This window comes from Vipera ursinii (genome assembly GCF_947247035.1).
Source record: "Vipera ursinii genome assembly, chromosome: 2".
NCBI classification, from domain to species: Eukaryota; Metazoa; Chordata; class Lepidosauria; order Squamata; family Viperidae; genus Vipera; species Vipera ursinii.
The window spans coordinates 68,696,923-68,721,399 of NC_139513.1; the positions used below are offsets into that span (position 1 = coordinate 68,696,923).

At 43.0% G+C, this 24,477-nt stretch overlaps 2 protein-coding genes across 2 annotated transcripts; both read right to left on the minus strand.

The window, feature by feature from the left end:
* Window positions 1-732: 732 nt before the first annotated feature.
* Window positions 733-5,819, minus strand: RBM15B (RNA binding motif protein 15B). The gene has a single exon (XM_083353433.1). It carries the CDS (start codon window positions 5,768-5,770, stop codon window positions 2,972-2,974), a length of 2,799 nt encoding a protein of 932 aa, XP_083209559.1. The 5' UTR covers window positions 5,771-5,819; the 3' UTR covers window positions 733-2,971.
* Window positions 5,820-7,646: 1,827 nt separating this feature from the next.
* MANF (mesencephalic astrocyte derived neurotrophic factor) lies at window positions 7,647-15,327 on the minus strand. The gene is made up of 4 exons (XM_083355706.1): window positions 15,079-15,327; window positions 11,663-11,790; window positions 10,241-10,382; window positions 7,647-8,070 (listed from the first exon to the last, which is right to left on the minus strand). The coding sequence occupies exons 1-4, from the start codon at window positions 15,164-15,166 to the stop codon at window positions 7,886-7,888; spliced, it is 543 nt and encodes a 180-aa protein (XP_083211832.1). The 5' UTR covers window positions 15,167-15,327; the 3' UTR covers window positions 7,647-7,885.
* Window positions 15,328-24,477: the final 9,150 nt, after the last annotated feature.

Below are 24,477 nucleotides of genomic sequence, written 5' to 3' on the forward strand. Positions count from 1 at the left end.
AAAAAAAATAAAAAATGTTCCTTAATCATTTAGTGTTTGCTCATAAAAGAATCTTACTTACAAGTTGCAAATAAATGGTCAGTTTTGTAAAAATGAAAATATAGGTTGGATGACAAAGCTGCAGATATTATTGTATGCTAAATCCAACAAAATATTTGCAATTAAGACAAACACCACCACCCCACTCCTAAAAGCAGAGCAAAAATTTCTTAGAGCTGCTTGTATTTTAAAAATATTTGTTCACAGCCTAACCAGACTTTGTTCAACTTCGACCTAATTAGAGCAGATTTACAATCTAGGGTCTCAAATGAAATAAATGTAGATGTATGGTAATAAAAATGCCAGTTTGAGGTAAACAAAATTGTGGAATACTTTACAAAATTGAGATGGACTATTGTACATCTTCATTCCTATTTAGTTCCCTTTGTGGCTTCTAGTCATTGCTGATTCCTGGTAACTGGACTAAGGTCCCTGTACTTTTCTTAGCAAGGTTTTTCTCACCTGCTTTTGCCAATGCCTGACTGACAGGCCCAAGGTCACCAGGTTGACCTTGGGCCTAAGGAGCACTTAGGTTTCCCCAGTTTTTAGCCCAATGCCTCTTTATTTTCTACTTAGCTTATGTCCCAGGATCAGGTAGTCTCAGGTTTGTTAAATAATTGCTCATACAGTTTCATATCAATAGTACAGGGATTGAAGCATAGAAGCCCAAGTATATGAATAGACACTTCATTTTATGTAGATTTTAAAAAATAAAAATAAGGGTTTAAAAATTTACCTCATGATATTATTACTATTATTTGTATGGCTGCCCAACTCTGGGTGGCTCACAACATAATATACAAAATATACATGTAAATATTTGGAAATAGCAGAAAACAGTTACTACCACTTTAGGTTAAAATATAATTTGCAGTTTTTAGATACCATTTTTTTTCAGAATTGATTTAAAAAGCTTTTCTTTAAAGTCTATTTGCAACACCTTTTATGATTTTCAATGGTTGTGAGACAGACCTTTCATTAAAATTATTTGCTTATTGATAGAAGATAAGAGTGATTTGCTCATGCTAATGGAGTGAGTATCTTGTTTACAGCAACATAAAATAGATTACCCTCAACCCCATTTAGCAACTTCTATGTAGTACTTGAAATATTCAGGAATATCACCACTGTAAAATTGCATGTTGATATATATTCTCATAACACGTGTTTGCACATTTTAAAGAATTAGCAATTTAGACACAAATGCTATGACATACAATACCAAAAATTTTTAGAACAATGTTTACATTAGACAAATCTGTCTTTCAATCTAATGTTATAAATTACAACTCAAGAGAATTTTCAACCAAATGTTTTGTAGTCTTAGCACATCTAGTTTGAAGGAGTCTGATCTCAGTTCCAAACTAGCCATTTGAATAGAAGCTTAAGATTTTGAGGTGTGAAAATGCTCTTCCTGAGCCAAATCATGACATTCTTATATTATTGAAAGCAATCCTGAAATGCATTGGGAAAGGAAAGCATGGGAACAGATTGCATAGAGCATCTGCCCTTAGTGTACTTGCTACTCTGTGATTCATGGATCTGCTTACCCATCTACAAACCTTTCTTCCATCTACCTTCCCATTCTTTTGGAAAAGTTTCAAATTTCTTGAGAAGTGAATTGCAACAGTGAATTCTGGAAAGTAACTGGGTTTACAGCTATTTATTAATTGCGTAAGTTAGACACAAGGGAGCTAACCTGGCTGTAGAAGGGGGGAAGATCTCATTACATGCTTTTTAAAAAGAATATACATGACAGTCCTCACGGGGCTACTTCACAAAAGTAGTATATTCCAGCAATAGTTATGTGAATTCATTTGCAATTACAATTCCAAGTCTAAGATAAAATAGGTGTATATGCATTACGTACAACATAATTGTCTACGGTGAAGGGTATAGACAAACTAGATCCTGCATTTGTACAATTGTGATAAGAATGCTCAGAATACATCCAAGTAGCACATACATTTGCCTAACCCCCTTAGATATAAAAAGGGATGGTTTAGAATTTGATAGTATTCATATAAGGTAGTACAAACACTATAAGCAGGCAATTTGTCAAGTTTTGTCTTTTATTTTTGCTGTATTAACTGATGAAGGAGCTGAACAACACAATCACGTGGATGTTGTTATCAGGTCCTACTCAAGTGCCTGGTTATTTGTCTTCCTGAGAAGCCCATAATTATTACTAGACAGGATATTTAAGAACAGCTTTGAGTTTGCAATATTATAATCAATCCAACAATCAACACAATAAAGAGGAAGAAAAAAAAACAACCCAAGGTGCCTCATATTTTTTATTGCACCAAGAGTTGCCGAGAATTAACTGAAGCTTTTAAGTTTTACACAGCTGTTCTTTGGCTAAGACCACCTTAAAAGCTTTCATCCGCCAGGAAAAGGTTGGTCTGAAGGATATATGGACTTGTCGTTTTTTTGTTGGTTTTTTTTTAAAAAAGCACTACCTACCTACCGCTGAGGAAAGAAGCAACCAGGCTTCAGTTATTGAAGAAATAAAGAGCGCACAAAACTGGCATAATAGTGTTAAATAGCAGTAGAGTGGAAGAACTGAATTTGGTAAAGTCATTAGCTGTAATATTCTAGAACGCAGAGCCAGCCATTGGCAGACTACAGAAACCAGGACACTGCACAAAATTTTAAAAAAATCCATCAGCGAACAAGGCTTTACTGACAACTTTCCATATATTTTTTTAAAAATAAGAAAACGGCAGACAGCGTCACGCAGTAAAACAAACAAAATGGGATTCATTAAAATGGGTATTAAAAATATTAGAAACTAATACAATTGTAGAATTTGGTGGGAGGACTCTCTAGGGCCTCGCTCAAAATAATTGGCCTTAAAAGCAACCAGGCAGCGTGAGACACAAAGAAACACAGAATCAGACCAAGGGGATAAATGAATACAGAGTAAACACTAGGCAGTGTCTTTGACTATCACTATCACCATATGTTCTTCTTCTAACTTTCCCAATGTTCTTAGTGCGGACTGGAGGTACTGCTGAGAAAATTCACAAGGGGGGAAAGCGTAAAGCATGCCTGTGCTGTCCCTGCCCTTTGCCCCTCCCACGGGAAGGCTGATGACTCCTGCAGCCTGTTTTTGTTTCAAGTAAGAGACCAGGTTCCTGAGAAGCCGTCTTTGTAAGCCAGGCTCCGCCACCGGGAAGGTCCCTTCAGCACTTGCTCCTTGAGCAGCCTGAGTGGCTAGTAACACAGCATAGCCATTAGGGCTTCCTTGCTTGATACGTCGAGTTACTTCATCCAGTTTGGGTTGATCCAACCGAAGTCTCTGAGCAATCTTAAGCTGTGTTAGCTTTCCACCAGACAAATGGTCTTTCAGAAGCCCATTGATGACTCCCAAGTCTCCTTCAAGGATGTGCATAGATGTTGGGAAGCAGCTGTTTTTAAGGACAAGTAGCCCATTCCAAGCAAGCTGCAGGGTATGGGCATAATCAGATAACGTTTTTAACTTCTTTGTCTCCAATTTGGACTCTTCGTGAGCCTTTGATTCAGACTCACCAGTTCGGTGATTGCGTTCACTGTCTCTTTTTTTAGGCTGAGGAGGATCAGTTGTTTCACGGTGAGGTTTCTCCTCTAATGCATGTCGATTATTCTGCAGCGAGTTGTTTTGTTCTTTCTCTGTGGTAGATTCTGTAGTGTGATTCTCCTTCCGAACCCGATCTGGGCTGCGATCTGCTCCTGGCCCAGCGGCCTTTGTCCTGCCTCTCTCCTCATAGGGCGAATGAGTAGTCCTCCCACGGTCATTGGAAAGGCTACGGCGTTTACGCCTTTCCTCCCAGGGCTTGAGAACACTGCGATCGCTATCGCTGCCCCAACGTTCTCCACTCCGGCTGCGTGCTGAACGACTGTATGCCTCCAAATTATTTCTGCGCTCTGCATTTTTGACAGAGCTGGCCCAATCAGCCTCTAGAAAGCTTCTTTCCCTGTCTGAGTAAAGGAGATGAGGAGGAGTCCTATCCCTCACCCTCAAGTCTTGCTCCAGATTCCTGTGTCTGCTGTAGCCTTCAGGGAGCAATTCATAGTGTACAGGAAGCGGTGCAGGTTGGTACTGCTGAGGATAGCGGGCCTCCTCAGCTTTAGCAAAATCCACTCTAAGTCTTCTGTCTGGACCACCCAAAGGGAAGCCTCTCATTTGTGCACAGGCAGCTTGAGCAGCATCCAAACTCTCATACTGAATATAAGCAAAACTGTCCCCCTTTACATAGTCAATAGTCCTAATGCTACCAAAACGATCAAACTCCCTAGCAAGAGCAGCTAGGGAAGTACTTGGACCAAGGCCGCCAACCCAAAGTCGGGTAGTTGGGTTGGCTTTCCCATAGCCAATTTTGATAGGGTTTCTGCCAACAACCCTCCCAGACATGGCAACCTTGGCCCGATGTGCCATATCTAGGTTTTGGAATTTGAGGAAGGCATAAGCGCCACCTTGACCCCGTGCAGGCCTCTTGATCACCACTTCCTCAATGATACCATATTTTTCAAAGGCACGCCTGAGTTCCACCTCAGAAACATTGTGATCTAGATTGCCAATGAAGAGATTACGGGTAGCTCTCTGGTCATCTTCCGGCATTAAATCCTCCTCAGCCACTAACGGATAGCTGTAAGGACGGCCCCGTTCATCATATAGCCCATAGTAATCCAGCACCCTCTCCCTTTCTCGAGAAAGTCCCAAGGCAACAGCTTCCAAGGCAAACGCTGCTGCTGCAGCTTGAGCGTGTCGAGGTCTAGGCTCTCTCAGCAAAGGGCTGGCAACAGGAGACAGCGATCTCTGTTTATATGGATAAACACCATGGAGAGGAGGGAGAAATGCCAAGGGTTCAGGAGAGGGGGTAGGTGGAGGAGTACGGCTACGGCGGCCCCCTCGCAGGTACACAGGCTCCACCTTCAGAGGCCGATCATAAAGGAGAAGCTGCCGGGCTCTGGCATGCCTTCGAGCATCGCGGGCATCTGCTGGGTGCCTGAAGTTAACGTAAGCCACGCGACCAAGTTCAGGAGTGTGGGAGAGTTTGACACTAATGTCGCTGGCCCCGCCACTGGCAAATCTCTGGAACTGGCGGAAGAGGCCATCCTCCAGCAGCTGGTCAGGTAAGGTTGGGCCCAGGCCACTCACAAGCAGAGTCTTGTAGTCGCTGGAGCCAGGGGGCTCACCGGCCAGACCCACCCCGGCTGGCAAGCCAAGGCCGGGTGCCAAGAGGAGCGAGGGAGCTGCCACCGGTGGAGGCCCAGCCAGAAGCAAGGAAGGGGCAACCACGGCTGCAGGGGGCACTTTGGCCTTGAGGAGCCCCAGGGCCCGAGAAGACGAGGAGGAGGAGGAGGAGGAGGAGGGGGCCGGCGGGACGGCAGGGGCCGCGGCGGCGGTTTGGCTGCTGCTGTTCCTGGCGCTGGAGGAGGCTGCGCGGTGGTTCGAATCGCCTCCGCCTCCCGGCCGCTCCTCCCCACGATGGCTCCGCGAGCTGGAACCGCCAGCCGCAGGCTTCTCCCGACTGCTGCGCGACGAGGCGGAGGTGGGAGCGGATGACGAGGAGGAGGAGGCGCCCGAGCTCCGGTGCGGGCCCCGCCGGCTGCTGCTGCTGCCGCTACCGCCTCCCCCGCCGCCGCTGGTGCTGCTCTCGCGCTCTCGAGGCCTTTTCGTGGAGGAGGCGCCCCGCGTCCCCCCGGACCCGCCCGGGCTGGAATCCCGCTCGGTCGCCCGCTTCATGGCTTCGGGGCCCGCGATTCAAGAGGCGCCTCCGGCGGCAGCTGCCATCTTGGACAAAAGGGAACGAGCGAAGGCGGCTCTGCCCAGTTGCCGCGCCGTGCGCCTCTGCGACGTCATCACCCCGCGCCTAGGCCCGTCAGTGTGAGGGCCGCGGTAGTGGGCGGCGCGGGTCGGGGCCTCGCCCGCTGCTCCCTTTATCGTCCGGAGAGCGGCGCCCTCGCTTTCCGCCCCACCCTGTGCCGCCAGCGGACTAGGGAACGGAGCCGGAGAGCGACCGACCGAGGACTACGAGGGCTCGGAGCATCGGGTCAAGACTCCGAGGACACCCTACGCCAGGGGTCTTCAAACTTGGCCCTTTTGTGACTTGTGGACTTCAACTCCCAGAATTCCTCAGCCAGCATGGCTGGCTGAGGAATTCTGGGAGTTGAAGTCCACAAGTCACAAAAGGGCCAAGTTTGAAGACCCCTGCCCTACTTTTAACACTTTGCACGCTCCTGTTTAGCATCAAACTACAATAAAAAAGCCACGGGCGCGGGGCTCGTTAGGTGCCTTTCGAGAGAATCGCTAACATGGAAGCACACAGTCCTCGGGTCACCAGAATAGACGAAATCATACAGTCAAAGTTGTATTAAGGCTTTTTAAAAGCAAGATGAACGAGGTCAAGTTATTAAACTGACCCAACAGAATTCCAGTTCCCGGTTTTTTGTTTTTTTTCTGAACAACTTGATACTTGCGAAGATGCACTGAATTACTCGTAATAGTTTGCAGCTGCAGTTTAAAGCCTATTAAAAGGGAATTACTATCCTGTTTTATGAAAACAATAACGAACTTTTTTCAAAAGTGCTTTTCTTTTTACATCTGTTAAAACTTCACCTCTTTAATAGGACGGTCCAAGGAAATATGTCTTTTTAGTCTTTCTGCCATGCCCATTCATTTAATTTCTTATAATAGGGTTTGTAACAATTTGTGTATATTTTTCATATTCAGCTACATTGTATGTAGGTATAACATTACATCTATTTCATAAATTCCAAAATTATTTAAGACCCAATAAAGACCTTTTCCTCAGGGTAACCACCAATGTTTATTATTTCAAAGTATTAGTTAAAAGCAGTTTTTCCTGTAGGGGTGCTTTCCTCCATTGTCCCCATGTTTAATTTCTGGTGACGTAACATTCTGCAAAACACTGTCCAATAGCTGCTCCCTGTGAAATCTGTTCAAATGACTCTTGTACAGATTTAAATCCCTGAGGGACTTCCCTATTAATTCTGAAGAGTTGTCTTGTTTTTTGTAACACCTCAGTGCTTTCACATTTACATTGGTAAAAAATGAAGCAATTTTTGTTTACAGTGAAGTTTTTCTCAAAAATGAATCGTGCGAATTTAATTCCACTCTGAGCAGAAAAAGCTTATATTGATATCATCTGAAATGCCCGCGCCCAGAACTAAGAGCCAACACATCACAAGTTGCTTTAACAGTTTATATTATGTGCAGCATATGAAAGTAGAACTCATCCTGTTTTTTAAAAAGTGTACATCAGTATATCTTCCCCTTCTGCCACTGCATATTTGTAGTTGAATAAAGGATTGTCATCTGTACTGAAAGTGGAAGCAAAGACAGAATGAATGCCTTTCTTATTCAGAGAAATTAACTCCTGTGAAAGATGTGTAAGACTAGCACTTAAAACATTTAATTTGGATATGCAATAAAAGTGTTCAGCATTTTAAGGAATGGACTGTAGAAAGACAGTAATAACAGCAAATGCATGCTATACTGTCTCATAGGTCATCTTCAAACTATTGTTAGGTAGTGCTGGAAAAGTGCAATATTCAGTCGTGACACTAAACTAATGCCAATTCTTTTAGTTCAACTGACACTAGGTTTCATAACTTTTATTTAAAAATCCCATATGTATGTCAAAGTCTTATAATAAACCTGAAACAATAAAAATAAAAACTTAAAGACACGACCAGGCATCTGAACCAGCATTGCAAGAATCCTTTCAATTTGACACTTGAAACCCAGTTAAATAAGTTACAAAAAACAGATTTCCGGGGAAGAAAAAGTTTAACGTAGTTTGTGTATCTTGCTAATTGATAGAGGTCACTATGGTGGTCAGAGGTCTGTCCGCGAACTGGCTGCTTTTGGTGCATATTTAGGCATCAGTTCATTGATTTTACGAATGAAATCTGATTTTTCTGCACAGCCCTTGCATGTTTCACCCCAGTCGTCTAGAATTTTTTTCAATTCTTTGACTCTCAGTTTCTTCAGGTCCACAGTACTCAGGTCAATCTGTTTATCTGTGAAAAGAGGAGTGTGTATTACTACATGATGCATCAACAGTCCATGTGTTAGATGATTAATCTCTAATTATTCAGCAGTTGATCTTACATAGTTTATGAACTAAGTTATTCCTCAAATTTGACCACTATTTCCTCCTTTTTCTGTATCTTTATTGAATAAAAAAGATACACTTACTGGAGATTATAAAAGAATACTGTTATTGTTACTACGCTCAGCTTGTACTGGCTAAATATATGGACTTTTTTTAAAAAACAAGATTACTTCAGGTCAACTTTTTATAAGTCAAATCTATACAGGTAGCCCTCAATTTACAACAATTCATTTAGTGACCGTTTGACTTACCATGGCTCTGAAAAGTGACTTATGACTGCTTTTCACACTTAACAGTTGCAGCATTCCCATAGTCATGTGATCAAAATTTGGATGCTTGGCAATTGGTTCATATTTATGACGGCTGCAGTGTTCCAGGGTCATGTGATAAACTTTTGTGACTTTCTGACAAGCAAAGTCAATGGGAAAGCTAGATTCACTTAACTATTACTAACTTAACAAATGCACTTAACTATCTCACTTAACAACAGAAATTTTGGGCTCAGTTGTAATCATAAGGCAAGGAATACCTTTACCAGAGTTGGGAACAAAATAATTTGTTATGATCGTTTTCAGTAGATTTCTACAGCAGTATCATAAAAAAAAATAAAGAAATGCTCTTGAAGAGCATCTAAACCTGCAGGTGATACAGAATGTGGCAGCACAGGCACTTTATATGGGCTCCTAAATTAGCACACATATCTCTGTTCTACAAGCTGTATGGGTTGCCAGTAGGTTTCTGGGTTCAATTCAAGGTGGTGGTACTGATCTATCAAGGCCTACATGGCATGGGGGCTGCGCTAACGAAGAGTCTGTCACTGCCTGATTATATCCGCCATCCCACCGGGACCAGCAAGAGAGGCATTTTATGGGTCCTATCTACAAAACAGTGTCATCTCCCTGGAACCAGGAAGAAAGCACTTTCTGCCATGGAGCCCACCTTATGGAACATCATTCCTCTGGAACTCAGATTGGTCCAAGCAACCTGGCTTTTGGGAAGTCCCTGAAGTCTACTGCTGTGCTTGGAGGTCTGGCAATGGTGGCTTGTTGAGCTTATGTAAGGATGGTTCCGCTACTGATCATAACTATTTTTGTTTTGGAATTATTACTGATGGTTTTACATGTTTGTATTTTGTTTTGGAATTATTACTGATGGTTTTACATGTTTGTATACTGTTTTAGTTTGCTTTTAATGGATTGTTGTTTTTACTGTTATAAGCTGCCCAGACTCGTTCATATTATTACTATTATTTCCAAACATTACCAATTTTTTTTGGTAATAAAAGAAGTATATCTTTTAGCTGATAAGCATAGAATTGCTCTATTACTTGGAATATATTTTATTCAATGAGGCTTGTTCTCAGTAATTTTTTATTATTTTTATCCTGCAATACTTTCAATGTTTAAACTAGAACTTTTTCCTTCTCTGACAGTACAGTCACTTCAAAAGTGATCCAATAAAGCAAAATACTGGAATACTGAGAGAAAAATAGATATTCTTCACAGAATTCATTACCACAAAATATTATAGCTCAAGGAGGAAACAAATTTACAAAGGATAAAAAAATCTATACTGTCTACAAATCACCACGTTTTGAACATTTCTGTGGCACTATTGCCACATTAGTATAACTAATACTAATACTGCTCTGTGCTTGTCTGCATTTGGACTCTTTGTTGTGAATAACAAGTAGTACATAAGTGTACAGGTACAGTTTCCCTTGAATCGAGTTCAACTCCAGATGATGTTATGGCTTGTTTGACAACAGTATAGAAGTGATTAGCACTGCAGCCTTTGGGGATGATTTCTCAGCTTCACAGTTTGTCCTACAGGCCTAGGAGTTATTGTGGTTTTCCAAATATTAAGCAAGCTCAATCCTACTTAATTTTTTCAACTTCAGCTAAATCCATCTAGTTGTGGCTAACTACTGGGATTTACAAATATAGTGAATTATCCTTTTATTCTATGAATCTTAACTGTTGAAAGAAAATGTTGTAACTGGAGGGTTTTTAGTGCAACTCAGCATTTCTCTTACGTTATCATTAATTTAATAGCCAACATTTATCTGTACTCACCGTATTTCAGTTCACAGATCTGACTATCTTTCTTTTTCAGTTTCTCACAAATCTTCTCAACAGGGATATGATGACTGAGAGGTTTTGATACCTCATTAGTTATTTTGGTGGCTGCATCGCTGGTTGCTCCAATGTAATAACACTAGAAGGGAAACAATGAGAAAGAAATCAGGACATTTTTTTTTAAAAAGGAACCTGCATCTTTTGAGCATCTATAAAATTTATCAAAAGCATAGATAAAACTCAAAGTAATTTCAGCCTTTGTTTTCTGAACACTTCAGCACTGTGTGGTTCTTTTTCTTACTGAAAGCAATTAAAACTAGGAAGACACTTCTTTTATTATAAAATATTATAGTTACACATTGTTACTTAGTTTTATTTAATTACTTATTACCACTGTTAACCATTTAAAAGAAATACTAACATTTTTTGAAGCTAAGATGAAAAAGAAAACTGGGATGATCCCACCTATGGCTAGTTTAAGATTATGTGCAATGTGGGAATTCTGCATTCTTTCTTTCATGTTAACAAGCCTTGTTTTGGTGGCTAAAGTAAATAAAAACATCTGAATGTAATCAATCCTTTGTTTTTAATAATAATAATATAGAGAATTCAGAATTCTGATGTTGTAAAATGAAAAGGGGTGTGAGCATTACTCGTAATAGCCAGTTCTCTCAAAATAAATGAAGTCATTCCAAATCAGCTACTCCAAGAATACTCCTGAAAACATTTCTAGTAAGAACCCAGTAATAATTTTTCTCAGGAAAGTTTTTCATTTTTTTGGTGGGTGTGCCAGCTCAACTTCTTTTCTAGATAAAGTACAATCACATATTCTAAATAGATAAAATTGATCACTACCCGCTGCATGCTTTACAAAATATTTTCTAGAGTTGATTTCTTTTTCTCATATCACCTAGTTCCTGTTGAATTTGCTATTTCCCAATTTGTTACATAGCTTAATTCAAAGTGCTAACTAAAGCCTAAAATGATCTAGGAGTAGATAAGAGTCTCTCTCATGATCACAGATTCTAGCCCCTCAGTCTGCAAGAGATACCGTGTTATATATGCTGTTAGTGGGACCGTCTGTATTGCAATGCCTGGGTTCAGGATCAGTGTAATCTGGCCGGACTGATTATTAATGGTATTTCAATGAATAGGAAACTCTCTTCTGAGCAGTGCTTTTGGCTTAGAGAATTAGAGTTGGATTTTTAAAATTAAAAATGTTAATCTTAGAAAACATGCTGTTTGTATGAAACTTCTACTATAAATAATTCAAATACATTTTCCCCTTTGGCTCTCAGTACCATACTTGCTCAACTATATTTTGTCTTTTAAGCAATTTAAATCTTTCCACCAGCTTTCCAATGCTTAATATATGGCTAATTGATAAGTGACTGAAAGCCAAATTTTATTAATGCTTACAAAACGGTTTTCTTTGCCTTTTGCCTCTTTGCACAATTTCAAAAGTTCTTTTTCAACACTGTTTGATGTGAATTCAACATTCTTCTCTTGTAGAGCCCGATAGAAAGTTCCCAGAAATGACACACACACTGTGAAGAAAAAAAAAGACTATTATAATTTTTAAGAATTCAAGGGGTTTAAATAACAATGAAAAAGAATACTACATGAAAAAAAGAACATTAATGCAGAAAATAAGCTTACCGGGGGGAAAAGAAGAGACATATTCAGGTAACACATATAGCAAAAAGAAGTGGGATAATGAAATACAAAGTAGTTGAATTAGCAAGTGCTTTAGAAATAGAAATTCCTGCAGCACTCCATCCTTAGTCTACAACATCAACTATCTTAATATGTGATATTTGCTCCTCTGTAAGCCTTGTTTCTTTTTCAAAAAAGAAAAACACATCCTTCTAATATTTCTTTGACTTTCAGGTTTAATTGTTTTAAGAATCTACCATGAAAACATTTAACTTGTGGTCATGTGGGTTGAATAACCATTGCAATGACATTTGTAGCAGGATTTTAAAATATGATGGGACTTATCTGAAGGCATAATTGTGCTTTGGCATTCAGGAGATGTTACTAAATCTCACAGATCTCTTTATCGGCTCACATTGGTACTATGGCAGTTAGTACAGCACTACTTATTTCTGCACCACTATCACAATACAAGATGGGCTAGATCAGGTCTCCCCAACCTATGGCCTGCAGCCCGGGCTGTGGGCTCTTGGCCAGTGGGGCGTGGAAACAGCTGGCCAGTTCACCCAAGTGTGGGTACGCACCCCCCCACTCGCGCTAGTGCCCACGGCTGTTTGTGCATGCACACAGGTGCAAACGGGGTTGCTAGTGTGGGGTGGGTGTCCGCAGCCCATTTGTGTATGTGCTGCCTTGCCTCCCCAGGTGGTTTGCGCAGCCTGTTTGCGCATGCGTGAATGGGCTGCTAGCTGCCGGGGCCATTTGCACATGCACAGGGTGCCAGCACATGCCAAGTGCACAAACGGGGTTGCTAGTGCCACACCAGTGTGCATGCACCAATTTTGAAGCTGCTTTCCTTCCCTCCGGTCCTCGAGCCCGGAAAGGTTGGAGGTCTCTGGGCTAGATAGGAAGACTCCATATCAGAATTGCTTCAGTTTTCATGAGGTCTCACACAGGTCTCCCATCATCAAGGCCATACCAGGAATAATGAAGAAGCTGCCTGCAAGGAGGCGGCAAAATAACGTTTCTTTCAATAGAATGAGGAATGATGCATACAGTGCTATCCAGTGAATAAAAGAAAAATGCTTTGTTCATTGCAACTTTGTTAAGTTTATGACATTGCTTTTAAGCCTTAGAATTTCTGTTTATATAATCAAAGTACTCACTTTTAATTTGTATTTGGATAGCAAAATACTGGAAACCAAATGAAGAACAGTGCTCATTTTCCCAAGATATAAAGATAGGCGTCTTTTTAGAGAAAAATAAAATATTCCTCTCAGCATCTTCCACTTCCAGATTGTTAAACTTTCCAGAAGCAAAAGCAAGAAAAATGTGTTTTTTTTCCAAGAGAAGTGATATGTGACACATTTTGTTTCATAGCATGCAGGGTGGTTATAAGAACGAATACACATTTCTTTAATTGTTCTAGATAGTTTTATGTGCCCATAGCAAAGCCCGTAAAAGATACTGGCTGAACAAATTCTTACTTTTCTCTTTGCTGAGAAAGCAACCAAGAGGTGCTAGTTTCTGAAATGGAAAAGGTGTTAAGGAAACCCTCATACACTTTCCTAGCTAGAAACCATTGCCAGAAATCCCAAATATGTTCTGATTTACTTCAGTATCAGTGTAGATATAACACATTCAGCAGTTAATAAAACGTAGTTATTTTTGTAACGCTTAACTATACTACTGAAAATACTGTGACTAATTTTGATTCAGGTTTGATTATGGAACAAAGTTAGTGTAAATTAAATGACTAATCAACCTGCTGTTCATGCAGGAAATGCCAGATAACAGAGAAGCAGGAAACACGGTCCTATCACATCGGATTTAATTTATTTGAACTCAAGAGCAGCTTAAGACAGGGATCCTACATGAGAGACCAGTTCGGCTCCGAGCGTGTGAGTAGCCCCAAATCAATCATGAGTTAAGACTTGAACCTGGCTTTCCCGGTTTCTAGTCCTACACAATGCTGTTCGAAATACAAAAAAATAAAATAAAATAAAATAAAAATAGGAAACACTCTTCAAAATAGTAATCACTTACAAAGGAGAAGAAAGAAGATCAACGTGTGTCCCTTGCACTATAGTGATGGACACAGCAGTTGCATCTCCCTACACATCCTAGTTGCCTTAAATGGAGCAGCCTTGGTGGAGCAGTGGGCTGATGCCTCCTTAAGTAACACCAGCTGCCTGCAATTAGTGCAGGTTCGCATCCCACCAGGCTCAAGGTTGACTCAGCCTTCCATCCTTCCGAGGTAGGTAAAATGAGGACCCAGATTGTTGGGGGCAATGAAGCTGACTTTGTAATAATGCCGCTTGGGGTGTGTGTGAAAGCCCTAACAAGCAGGCATATACATAGAATGAAGGCTACTGCTAAGCTTGTAAGCCGCCCTGAGTCTTCGGAGAAGGGCGGGATATAAATGGAATTTAAAATAAAATATCCCAAACTCAAGATTAGCCGTTAGCGGAAAGTAAGTTGCGCTGATTTCTCTTTACTACCAGGTGCGAAATCAACCACTTTCCGGCTCAGAGAAATACTGCCTAAGAAAAGATTTCGTTTCAACGCCGTCAACCCGCTTTTCCAGAAACCCGAACCTCCCTCCCTCTCTCCCGTCCTAGTCCTGATAAGCAGCCCGCCCGCCCCATCCCACCCAGGCCTTTCTGGATCATTGGACCGGTAACGGTCCACACCCCTAAATCGCGGCACTTTTTCCACTTTGCGAAGGGACTTCAGGAGGCCACGGGAGAGGGGACTCCGAGCCTCTCCAGATTTCTACTCCGGCAGCGTCGAAGCTCCACAAAAAATCCCGCGAGGTAGCTCACCTCACTCCCGGCGACGGCAGACGAAGCCTGCGGGAGGCGGGAAGGCTCTGCCACCCCTCGCTCCGGTGGGAGCGGAAGCCGGTAGACCGCCAGGGGTCTATCAAACTCGGCCCTTTTATGACTCATGGACTTCAACTCCCAGAATTCTTCAGCCAGCATGCCCAGCTGAGGAATTCTGGGAGTTGAAGTCCAAGGGCCGAGTTCGAAGACCCCTGCCGGTAGGCTGTGAGGCGCTCTTGGCTCGCCTCTGCCCTTCTTCCCGCTACAGCCAGCGCAGCCCCGGCATCCCCGAGACCTCCACGGCTGGCTCTTGCCCGCCTCGCCAGACCCTCCCTCGCTCGGCGAAGCCAACCTCACCTTCGCAGTCTCCCTCTCGCAGAGCGTGGCTGTCTCCGGGGAGCAGGATCAAGGCCAGCGCCGCCCAGAGCCCGTTAGCCGCCCGCATCCTCCTTCCCCGAGCCCGCCTCGAACGCTCGCTCGGCTCGCACACTAAGCCCCTTCGCAGCCGGCACCTTGACGACGCGCTGGCCGCCCACTCGGAAGCTGATTGGCTGCTTTCCCCTCTTTCGCTCTACATTAGAGGGTTTCGTTGGACCGTTCTATAACGAGCCTCCACGCTGCTTCTCTTGGTTGGCCTAGGCGCTTTCAGGACGGGCGAGTTGGCAGCCGCCGATTGGACGAGCTTTTCGGAAGGAAGACGAGAGGGCGCCCGTGTGCCGCTAGCCCAGGGGTAGGCAACCTCGGCTCTTTTATGACTCGTGGACTTCAACTCCCAGAATTCCTGAGCCAGCCAAGCTGGCTCAGGAATTCTGGGAGTTGAAGTCCACGAGTCATAAAAGAGCCGAGGTTGCCTACCCCTGCGCTAGCCGTAACCAATGGCGGAATGCCTGGCGGTGCGGAAGGTTGTCGCGGCGAGCGAAGGGCTCGGGAATCTCACCCGGCGAACGTCCGGGGCGGCCTTCTCGCACGTGGCGACGAGTCAACTCCGCAAAGCCAACGCGGAGCTCTGAATCCGCTTCCTCTCCCCTCCGGGGTTGCAACCCCGGATGGCGAACCAGAGTCAGAACCGTCCGCCGACGGCTTCCTTCAATCGCGTGAAGGAACGGCCGCTACCGCTCTCGCCAAGCGGCCCCTTTGCAAATGGACCGCCTGGCAAAAGTCCCCGTGACACCGGTCAGAGTCCAGCACGGGAAGGCTCTTTACCGTCAAGGGCAGGGGTCTTCACACTTGGCCCTTTTATGACTTGTGGACTTCAACTCCCAGAATTCCTCAGCCAGACACGCTGGCTGAGGAATTCTGGGAGTTGAAGTCCACAAGTCATAAAAGGGCCAAGTGTGAAGACCCCTGGTCAAGGGGATATAGGTGCAAGGAAGCTCGGAGTCAGGAAAGTGGGCCACCGGGGGTGAATCTTACCGGCATAGGCTGAGTGCCGTCCGCTTCTGGTCTGGCATCTGAAATGAAAAGATCCAATTTGGGTCGGTAACCGGGACCAGAGGTTTAATCTTCCGAGCTTTCGGACTCAAGCTGGAGCCCATCCTCGGGGAACGTCTGGTGAGAGACGTACCCTGAGGATGGGCTGGTCCAGCACGAGTCCGAAAACTCGGAAGACTAAACCTCTTGAGGTCCCGGTGACCGACCCAGATTGGATCCTGTAACATTATGACGGGACACCTATATTTGCCTCCATTTGTGAAATAAAAAGACACAAAAAAACCGGTCTTGGGATGGGGACCTCTTTAATTACAGATCGAGAAGCGTCCACCAGAGGAGGCTCTTCAAAGCGAGGAATCTTAAGAATCAGTTTAGATATGACCCGCATCATTACAAATACTAATTATTTGGGGAGGCTAAAATTAGGTAGTTGGAGATAAAGAGTAGGGGATTTGCAACTGCCTCTAGGAATATAAATCTGAAAATAAGACAACCCTCATAAACATGACAGCTTTATGATGGGAATGTTGTGGAACTAAAGTAAGATAAAAATCATGTCAGACATGAAAATCTATATATTTCAGAGTCGACCAGGAATATATATATATATATATATTCAGGTGCTGAAAGCAATTAGGAAATTGTACTCCAGGAAAGGGGAGGTGACTTAAAACTTCAGTATAAAATCTCTTTTGAGATTTATGCATTGGTAAAAAACTAGATCACATGTATACAATATTGCACTACTTATTTATGAATTCATGAAATTTATATGGCTACTCAACTCAAGGTGACTGCAGGCAGCTTACAGGAATAAAACTCAAAATATAAAAATATCTCCCCATTCCTCTAGCAAGAACAATCATAGTAACTACTTGATTGGCTCCATATCACCCTGGGGATCCCCAGGCCCTGGCAAAACCATGTCTTCGGAAGCCTTTTGGAAGAGTAAAGGAGGAACCCAGTCTTATCTCCATGAAGACACTATGGGAAAGGCCCTTCTAAGCTGACTTCCTTAATGGGAATTTGTAATATACCCTGCTGCTTACCTAACTATGCAATTTTTTATATGTAAAACACCTTAACACTTGAGTTGTAACCTGAATTCTAGTGTTTATAAATGGTTTTGAGAATGAACTGAAATGTTAATCTCTAATATTCCTGAATATTAAATATTAAAAAGTGTTTAAAGCAATATATATAAAGTACCTTATTCTTCTGTGTCTAGATCAAACTTTGAACTGCCAGAATAAAGCCACCTTCTTTGCTTTGTCATTGGCCAAAAATAAGTCATTATTGGTACATGTTTCTGGTAGTAGTTGACATGCCAGCAGATGGACTGGGCTCTAGTCCTTCTATCCAGGATCTAGCATATAAGTGATGCTTGAGCAAGGTCTGCAGGACCTCTTCATGACCTGTTTTCCTTGTTATCTTCTGGGAGGAGGCTTCGTGGTGTCCGAAGCAGAACATCTGGATTCAGTCACAGTTTTGTTCCATATAGTATCAACCTTGTGAACTCTCGTTTCCTTTTTCTGCTATGTGTTCAAAATGGACAGTGATTAATATTTATATGTATGGGCGTAGGTGTGTGTGTGTGTGTGTGTGTGTGTGTGTGTGTAATGTGTATATGTGTGTTGTGTATGGGTAGATACATACTTTCTTTTGAGAGCAGGCAACAGAATTTTGTTTTTAATGTGGGCCAGCTTTAAAGTTATTCCTTGTTTGATGGTCTCCTTCCTCCATCTTTCAATTTGCTTTTGTTCTTGCATAACCTCAAGAATGTTGTTACCATAAAATTGTTCTTAGATAAGTCGGTGGGGCTTGGGGCATATGTCCATTCAGGAGGTGTTGATCATTGTCTTGCTTAGTTCTCGGCATCTGCTGCTACTTCTCTCCTGATCTTAGGTGAAGCAATACCAGTGAGAGGATATATTTTCTCAGTTGGTGTAGATTTGAGACAACCTGTCACTGAGCGTACTGCTTCATTAATTGTGAAATCATCATCATCAACTTGTTTCGCATGTGCAGATGTGCCCCACACTGGAGTAGCATATTGTGCTGCAGAGATGCTCAAGGCCAAAGCTGATGTGCACAATGTAGATGGTTGAGCTCCCCATGTGTAGTTTTATCAGTTTCCTAATTATATTGTTCCTTGAGTTGACTTTAGTTTTAATGTTTAAAAGAGAATGTCCTATCAAGAGTCACACCAAGATAGTTCAGTGTTGGACAGTGTTGTAGTCGGTTCCCTTGCCACATAACATCCAACTCTTCCCTTGCATCTCGATTTCGGAGGTGGAAAGCACATATTTGGGTCTTGTTTGGGTAGGGCTTTAAATATAGTAGTTGATAGTGTAATATCAAGGGACGCGGTGGCTCAGTGGGTTAGGACGCTGAGCTTGTCGATCAGAAGGTCGGCAGTTTGGCAGGTCGAATCCCGAGTGCCGCATAACAGAGTGAGCGCCTGTTACTTGTCCCAGCTTCTGCCAACCTAGCAGTTCGAAAGCACGTAAAAAATGCAAGTAGAAAAATAGGGACCACTACAGTGGGAAGGTAACAGTGTTCCGTGTGCCTTTGGCATCTAGTCATGCCGGCCACATGACCACGGAGACGTCCTCGGACAAACGCTGGCTCTTTGGCTTTGTAATGGAGATGAGCACCGGCCCCTAGAGTTGGAAACGACTAGCACGCATGTGTGGGGGAACCTTTACCTTTACTACTGTAATATCCTTATTCTTCAAGTGCTACTGTAAGTTTCCCAGCTACCTTTTCAAAAATTGATCCTTGTGCAGCCACTGCTGTATTGTCTGCATAGATGAATATGTTGTCAGGGACTGGTTGATCATTCATATATATGTTATACAATATGGGAGACAATACACTTTCTTGTGGCAGCCCTTTCTTCTCTATCCTCCATCTACTGTTCTTATCATTTAGTATCACATAAAAATCTTCAGGTCTGGTAAGCTTATTATCTCCGATGATATTATTTAACTTGCATAACAATATTCTATGGTTAACAATGTAACGTGCTGTAGTTAAGTCAATGAAAGTCACTCCAGTAATTAACTTTCTTTTGAAACCACTCTCAATATGTTTTGTAAGGTTTAGGATTTGGCCACAACATGACCGCCCAGGTCTAAAACCTGCTTGCTCCCTTAAGATCTTTGCATCAATGAGGTATGGTTGAGAATCATCCATTCCAGTTTCTGATGTTCCATATGGACCTGTTTATTACTTTCATCAATAATTTTTAGCTTATCTACATCCTATTCATCTTTACATGACCTTTATGCACAAATCAATATTAAAATTTAGCTATTAGTATTTATACTAAGTTTTAATGACCCAAAACTTTTCTTTATCTCAGTTCATAACAATGTCTTGTGTTTAACATGCACATCTTATCTATTTAAGTATATTCTGTTTTAGATTTCGATAAGATGGTCGAAACTCCATTCTTCTTCAGTCTTATTCTAGCTTTTTTTCCTTTGCCAAATCATCTTCCATGTCCTTGTTTTTGGGTCATCAAACCAATCTCCTTGTAATGTTATATATATTAATTGATGTTGGCGAAACCATCCAGTCACCATTTTTTTGAGAGGACTTGTAGATCTGGTGGGTCGTGTCTTTATTCTTCCATATCGACATGATTGTTCTGAATTGTTTATCTTCTCATTTTCTAGATCCTCCAATTCCTTCTGATTTGTATAGGAAACCTTTTCCTTTTTCCAAGTTGTCAGTGTCTTTTCTGGATTTTCAAATGTCAATATTTGTTTCATTTTTTTCTATTGTATTTTGTATAGATGATTCTTAGTTGTGGTCAAAATCTGGGCTTTCATATCTGGGCTGTCTTCTTGTTCCTTCCCATAGCCTCTTAGTTTTTCATTGGCTGAGTTTGAATTATTGTTTTCAACATAAGAGAATTTGTTGATCTTCATCCATAAGGAAATTTTGTTCCTAGTCTTTTTCTTCCATATTAGTATTTTAGACTAAAGGCTTTATACTTAGGAAATCCAAAAGAAAGAAAAAAAAATTTCTGGGTAAGGAACACAGAGCCTTTCACAGCTGTTGTTTCAAAATTTTCAAGGTTATGTGTCTTATCTATTTCCCTGGGCTGTCAGCCAGGCCCCTGAACAATAACAGATTAAAATACTAAATTTGACCACACGGTGTCGCCTCTTTCCCTTTGAGTCCCAAAGTTATTTTAATCTTTTCAGTTTTAATTCTTTTTTATAAGGAAAAACCCAGATTTTAAAACAGAAGTAGATAATGAAAAATAAAAAGTAAAAAGTCTTTCAGTCCACAAGCTTTGAGAAATAAAATTCCAATTGGGATTCAGTTACTTTTTCAACGTTTTAAACTCCCCTGGGTGGTTGGTTGCAGCTCTTTCTGGAGGGAGGGCTAAAATCCCCCTTCCCTCACCAAAGGGGGGAAAATGCATAGCAGCTTAAGGAGGTACAGAAAATAATTAGGGTGTAAAAGAGGGAGATCTCACCCAGTCTCTTCCACGCTGCTTTGAGTTGCCTGGTGGAAAATGTGACTTTGGCTGTTAGCAGCCTAGGGACGAGCCCTAATGGCCGGTCCTTTTGCCTGCCGGTTTGGAGGGATTGCCAGGTCTAACGGGAGAGTTGCGGCTCTCCCGTGATCACCCCTCCTTACTGGTCACCTCTTCGGGGCAACTTTCGGCCCTTTTCAGGGCCCCTGAGCAATGTGAAACTGGACGGGGGAGAGACAGCAAGTCTCCCAGCTGTCCATGGCGGCCGCGTGGCAAACCAGTTTAAGCAAGAGATAGCAGATACAAAGAGGAACAGAGGAAGCATTAAATACTGAAATAAAAAGAAATTTTGATTACTACTTGGGAGCAGCAAAATTGCATTGCCTCAAAGTGTCACATTGGCTTGCAAACATTTTGCACGGAGAATAGAAGCTTCTGGGCACTGCGATCTTGTGGGACTTCAGGCTGCCATTCTCTGCAGAAGTGGATGGATGCCTGAGGTCCCACGTGATCACGGTGTTTAGAAATTTCCAGTCTCCGTGCAAAATGTTTGCAAGCCAATGGGATGCTTTGAGGCAACGCGATTTCAAAGCCTCTTGTTGGCGTGCAAACACTTTTTGTGCTACGACTGGAAGCCTTTGGGGGAGACAACATGGCTGTTCCGCTGCTCCAGAAGCCAAGCAGGACACATTTGTCCCGTTCTGCTTTTGGAGTGTTGGGAGCAGACACAAACTGCAGCAGAGAGGCCAGAGAAGAGACAGCTTGCTAGATCTTCACAAGATGAGTCTCCACAGGCCAGTGCCTGTGGAGGGGTGAAGAGAAATTGTGGGGAGCATGAGGTATCTCAGTGGGTCGGAAAAAGGCCTTGGGTGGTGTTAAGAAGGTGGCCTGTTCCATCACTAGGCCCCCCATGGCCTTCCCCACCCTGAGATACCCTGTGTACTTAACGACCCACGCATTCAATTAGTAAAGTTTTCACGTTCATTTTACATGATTAATGAATCCTCTGGTTACGAATGTAATTGGCAGGCTCCATTGCATTCGTAACTTGAGAACTACCTGTACAGAGTCTGGTATGATATACTTGGCCATCTAAATAAATATTTCATCACTAACTCAGAAAATATATTTGCTCAATGCTTTTTAATATCAGTATTAATCTTTAATTCCACATCACAGCTGTTGAGTGGGGAAAGAAAAATTCCGAAACAAAACATCAGATATTTACACCTAAAATTCACATCACTTATCTGTTGATTCTGGAAACATGCTATCACAATATATACAACCAAATATCTTTAGGACTCTGGTACATTTTTTCCTTTAGTTTGTTTTCCTTACAATTAATACAGGTTTTCTGAACAAGAATACACAAAAAGAGAATTGGCTTAATGTGTGTGTGTGTGTGTATTTAAATAAGATTGGCATAGGTTAAAAAACACATTTACAGGGCAGAGTACCAGACATCACAATCTATACATTTTTTGCTCAATTTCCTGTACAACTACAAAGCATTCATGTGAGATATCTACATAAACATAATGCAGAGAAAATTAAGCAAATTATACTCCCTTTGTAAAGTTCCTGCAGTCTCATTATTCCTCGTATAGAAAATTATTTAGTCCCCATTGACAGTAAAATGAGGACGAGGGTGGGATGGGGAGACTGAGCACCACCACGTGTTTATTGGACCCGTGCCCTTCCTGGCTGGTTTATGCAGCCCGGGAGAGGACACGCAGCTGGTTCCAGGCAGTTATATCGGCTTCTTTGAGTGAGGGTAGCTTCCCCGCCGTCTTGAAAGAGGCGGTGGTAAGGCCTCTCCTCAAGAAGCCTGCCTTGGACCCAGCTGTATTAAACAACTTTCGTCCTGTCTCCAACCTTCGCTTCCTTGCGAAGGTTGTTGAGAGTGTGGTGGCGCATCAGCTCCCTCTGGTCCTGGATGAAGCGGATTATCTAGACCCGTACCAATCGGGTTTCAGGCCCGGGCACAGCACGGAGACGGCATTGGTCGCGCTGGTGAATGATCTCTGGAGGGCTCGGGACAGGGGATATTCCTCTGTTCTAGTCCTATTAGACCTCTCGGCGGCTTTCGATACCATCGACCATGGTATCTTGCTGCGGCGTCTCAGGGGATTGGGAGTGGGAGGCACAGTTTTACAGTGGTTCTCCTCCTATCTCCGGGGACGTTCGCAGTCGGTGTTGGCAGGAGGGCAGAGGTCGACCGCGAGGTCTCTCATTTGTGGAGTTCCTCAGGGGTCGGTCCTCTCGCCTCTCCTGTTCAACATCTACATGAAACCGCTGGGTGAGATCATTCGTGGCTTTGGAGTTGGGTATCATCAGTACGCTGATGATACCCAACTTTTCCTTTCGACCCCAAACCACCCCAGTGATGCCCTCAACGTGATGTCCCGGTGCCTGGAGGCGGTTCGGGTCTGGATGGGGAGGAACAGACTCCAACTCAACCCCGACAAGACTGAGTGGCTGTGCATACCTTCATCCCGGGTTTATTCGGATGTTCCACCTCTGGCTATGGGGGGTGAATTATTACCCCCCGTAGATAGGGCTCGCAACTTGGGAGTCCTCCTAGATTCACGGCTCACTTTGGAAGACCATATAGGAGCTGTGACTAGGGGGGCCTTCGCCCAGGTTCGCCTGGTGCGCCAGTTGCGGCCCTATCTTAGCCGGGATGATTTGTGCACGGTCACTCATGCGCTCGTGTCCTCTCGTCTGGACTACTGCAACGCTCTCTACATGGGGCTGCCCTTGAGGACCACCCGGAAGCTCCAACTGGTACAGAATGCAGCCGCGAGAGTTGTGTTGGGAGTCTCCCGATACTCCCACGTTACACCGCTGCTCCGTGAGCTGCATTGGTTGCCAGTTGTCTTCCGGGTGAGATTCAAGGTACTGGTAACAGTGTTTAAAGCCCTTCATGGCATGGGGCCGGAGTACCTTAGGGAGCATCTGCTGCCGGCATCAAGCTCCCTGCGCCCTGTGCGTTCCCACAGAGAGGGCCTCCTCAGGGTGCCACCGATCAGGGAATGTCGATTGGTGGCCCCCAGGGGGAGATCCTTCTCTGTGGGCGCTCCGGAGCTGAGGAACCAGCTACCGGTAGAGCTCCGGATGGCGCCCGATCTTCGCTCCTTTCGCCGCGACCTCAAGACGTTTCTGTTTGTACAAGCCGGCCTAGCCTGATGGGGATTGGTGGGGTTTTTTAATTTTTTGTTTTAATTTTAAATTGTTGTTTTAGAATTTTATTCCAACTGTTTTAATATGGGCAATTATTTAATCTTGTTTTAACGTTTGTATGTAGTATTTTATTCTGCCCTGTGAACCGCCCTGAGTCCTCAGGGAGAAGGGCGGTATATAAATATTATTAAATTAAATTAAATTAAATTAAATTATTATGGGGACATTTCCTGGGGAAGGAATTTTTTCCTATAATAACAAAATTTAACTATATCCTCTATTACTAATACATGATGGAATGAATTCATCCCATTTTCCAACCACCATTGTCTTTAAAGTTTCTCTTCCAGGCAACATATTATATTTTGGAGCACTTATACCTTTTTCAAGGCAGCAGGATTGTGATATTTTTGTGTCCAAAAATATAAAAAATATTATTTTCCATTTGCTACCTGTGTCCAAGAAAAAAAGATGCTCTTTTACAGAAAGCCACTTTAACACATAGATTCCATGCAATAGTGCTTATTTGGTGATCTGAAAAATTAATAAGTAACTTTAGCAATATAGCATACGGTATCTAATAAAGAGCCTGACTTCTATCCATATACAGGTAGTCCTTGACTTACATCACTGGAAAGTGTCTT

Excerpts from the sequence above, each read along its gene's own strand:
- RBM15B (XM_083353433.1), bottom strand. The coding sequence starts at position 5,770 with ATGAAGCGGGCGACCGAGCGGGATTCCAGCCCGGGCGGGTCCGGGGGG.
- MANF (XM_083355706.1), bottom strand. The coding sequence starts at position 15,166 with ATGCGGGCGGCTAACGGGCTCTGGGCGGCGCTGGCCTTGATCCTGCTC. Across the intron at positions 10,383-11,662 it reads AAGGCAAAGAAAACCGTTTT|TGTTATTACATTGGAGCAAC; the intron begins GTAAGCATTAAT and ends TTTCCCTTCTAG. Across the intron at positions 8,071-10,240 it reads GATCTGTGAACTGAAATACG|ATAAACAGATTGACCTGAGT; the intron begins GTGAGTACAGAT and ends CTCTTTTCACAG.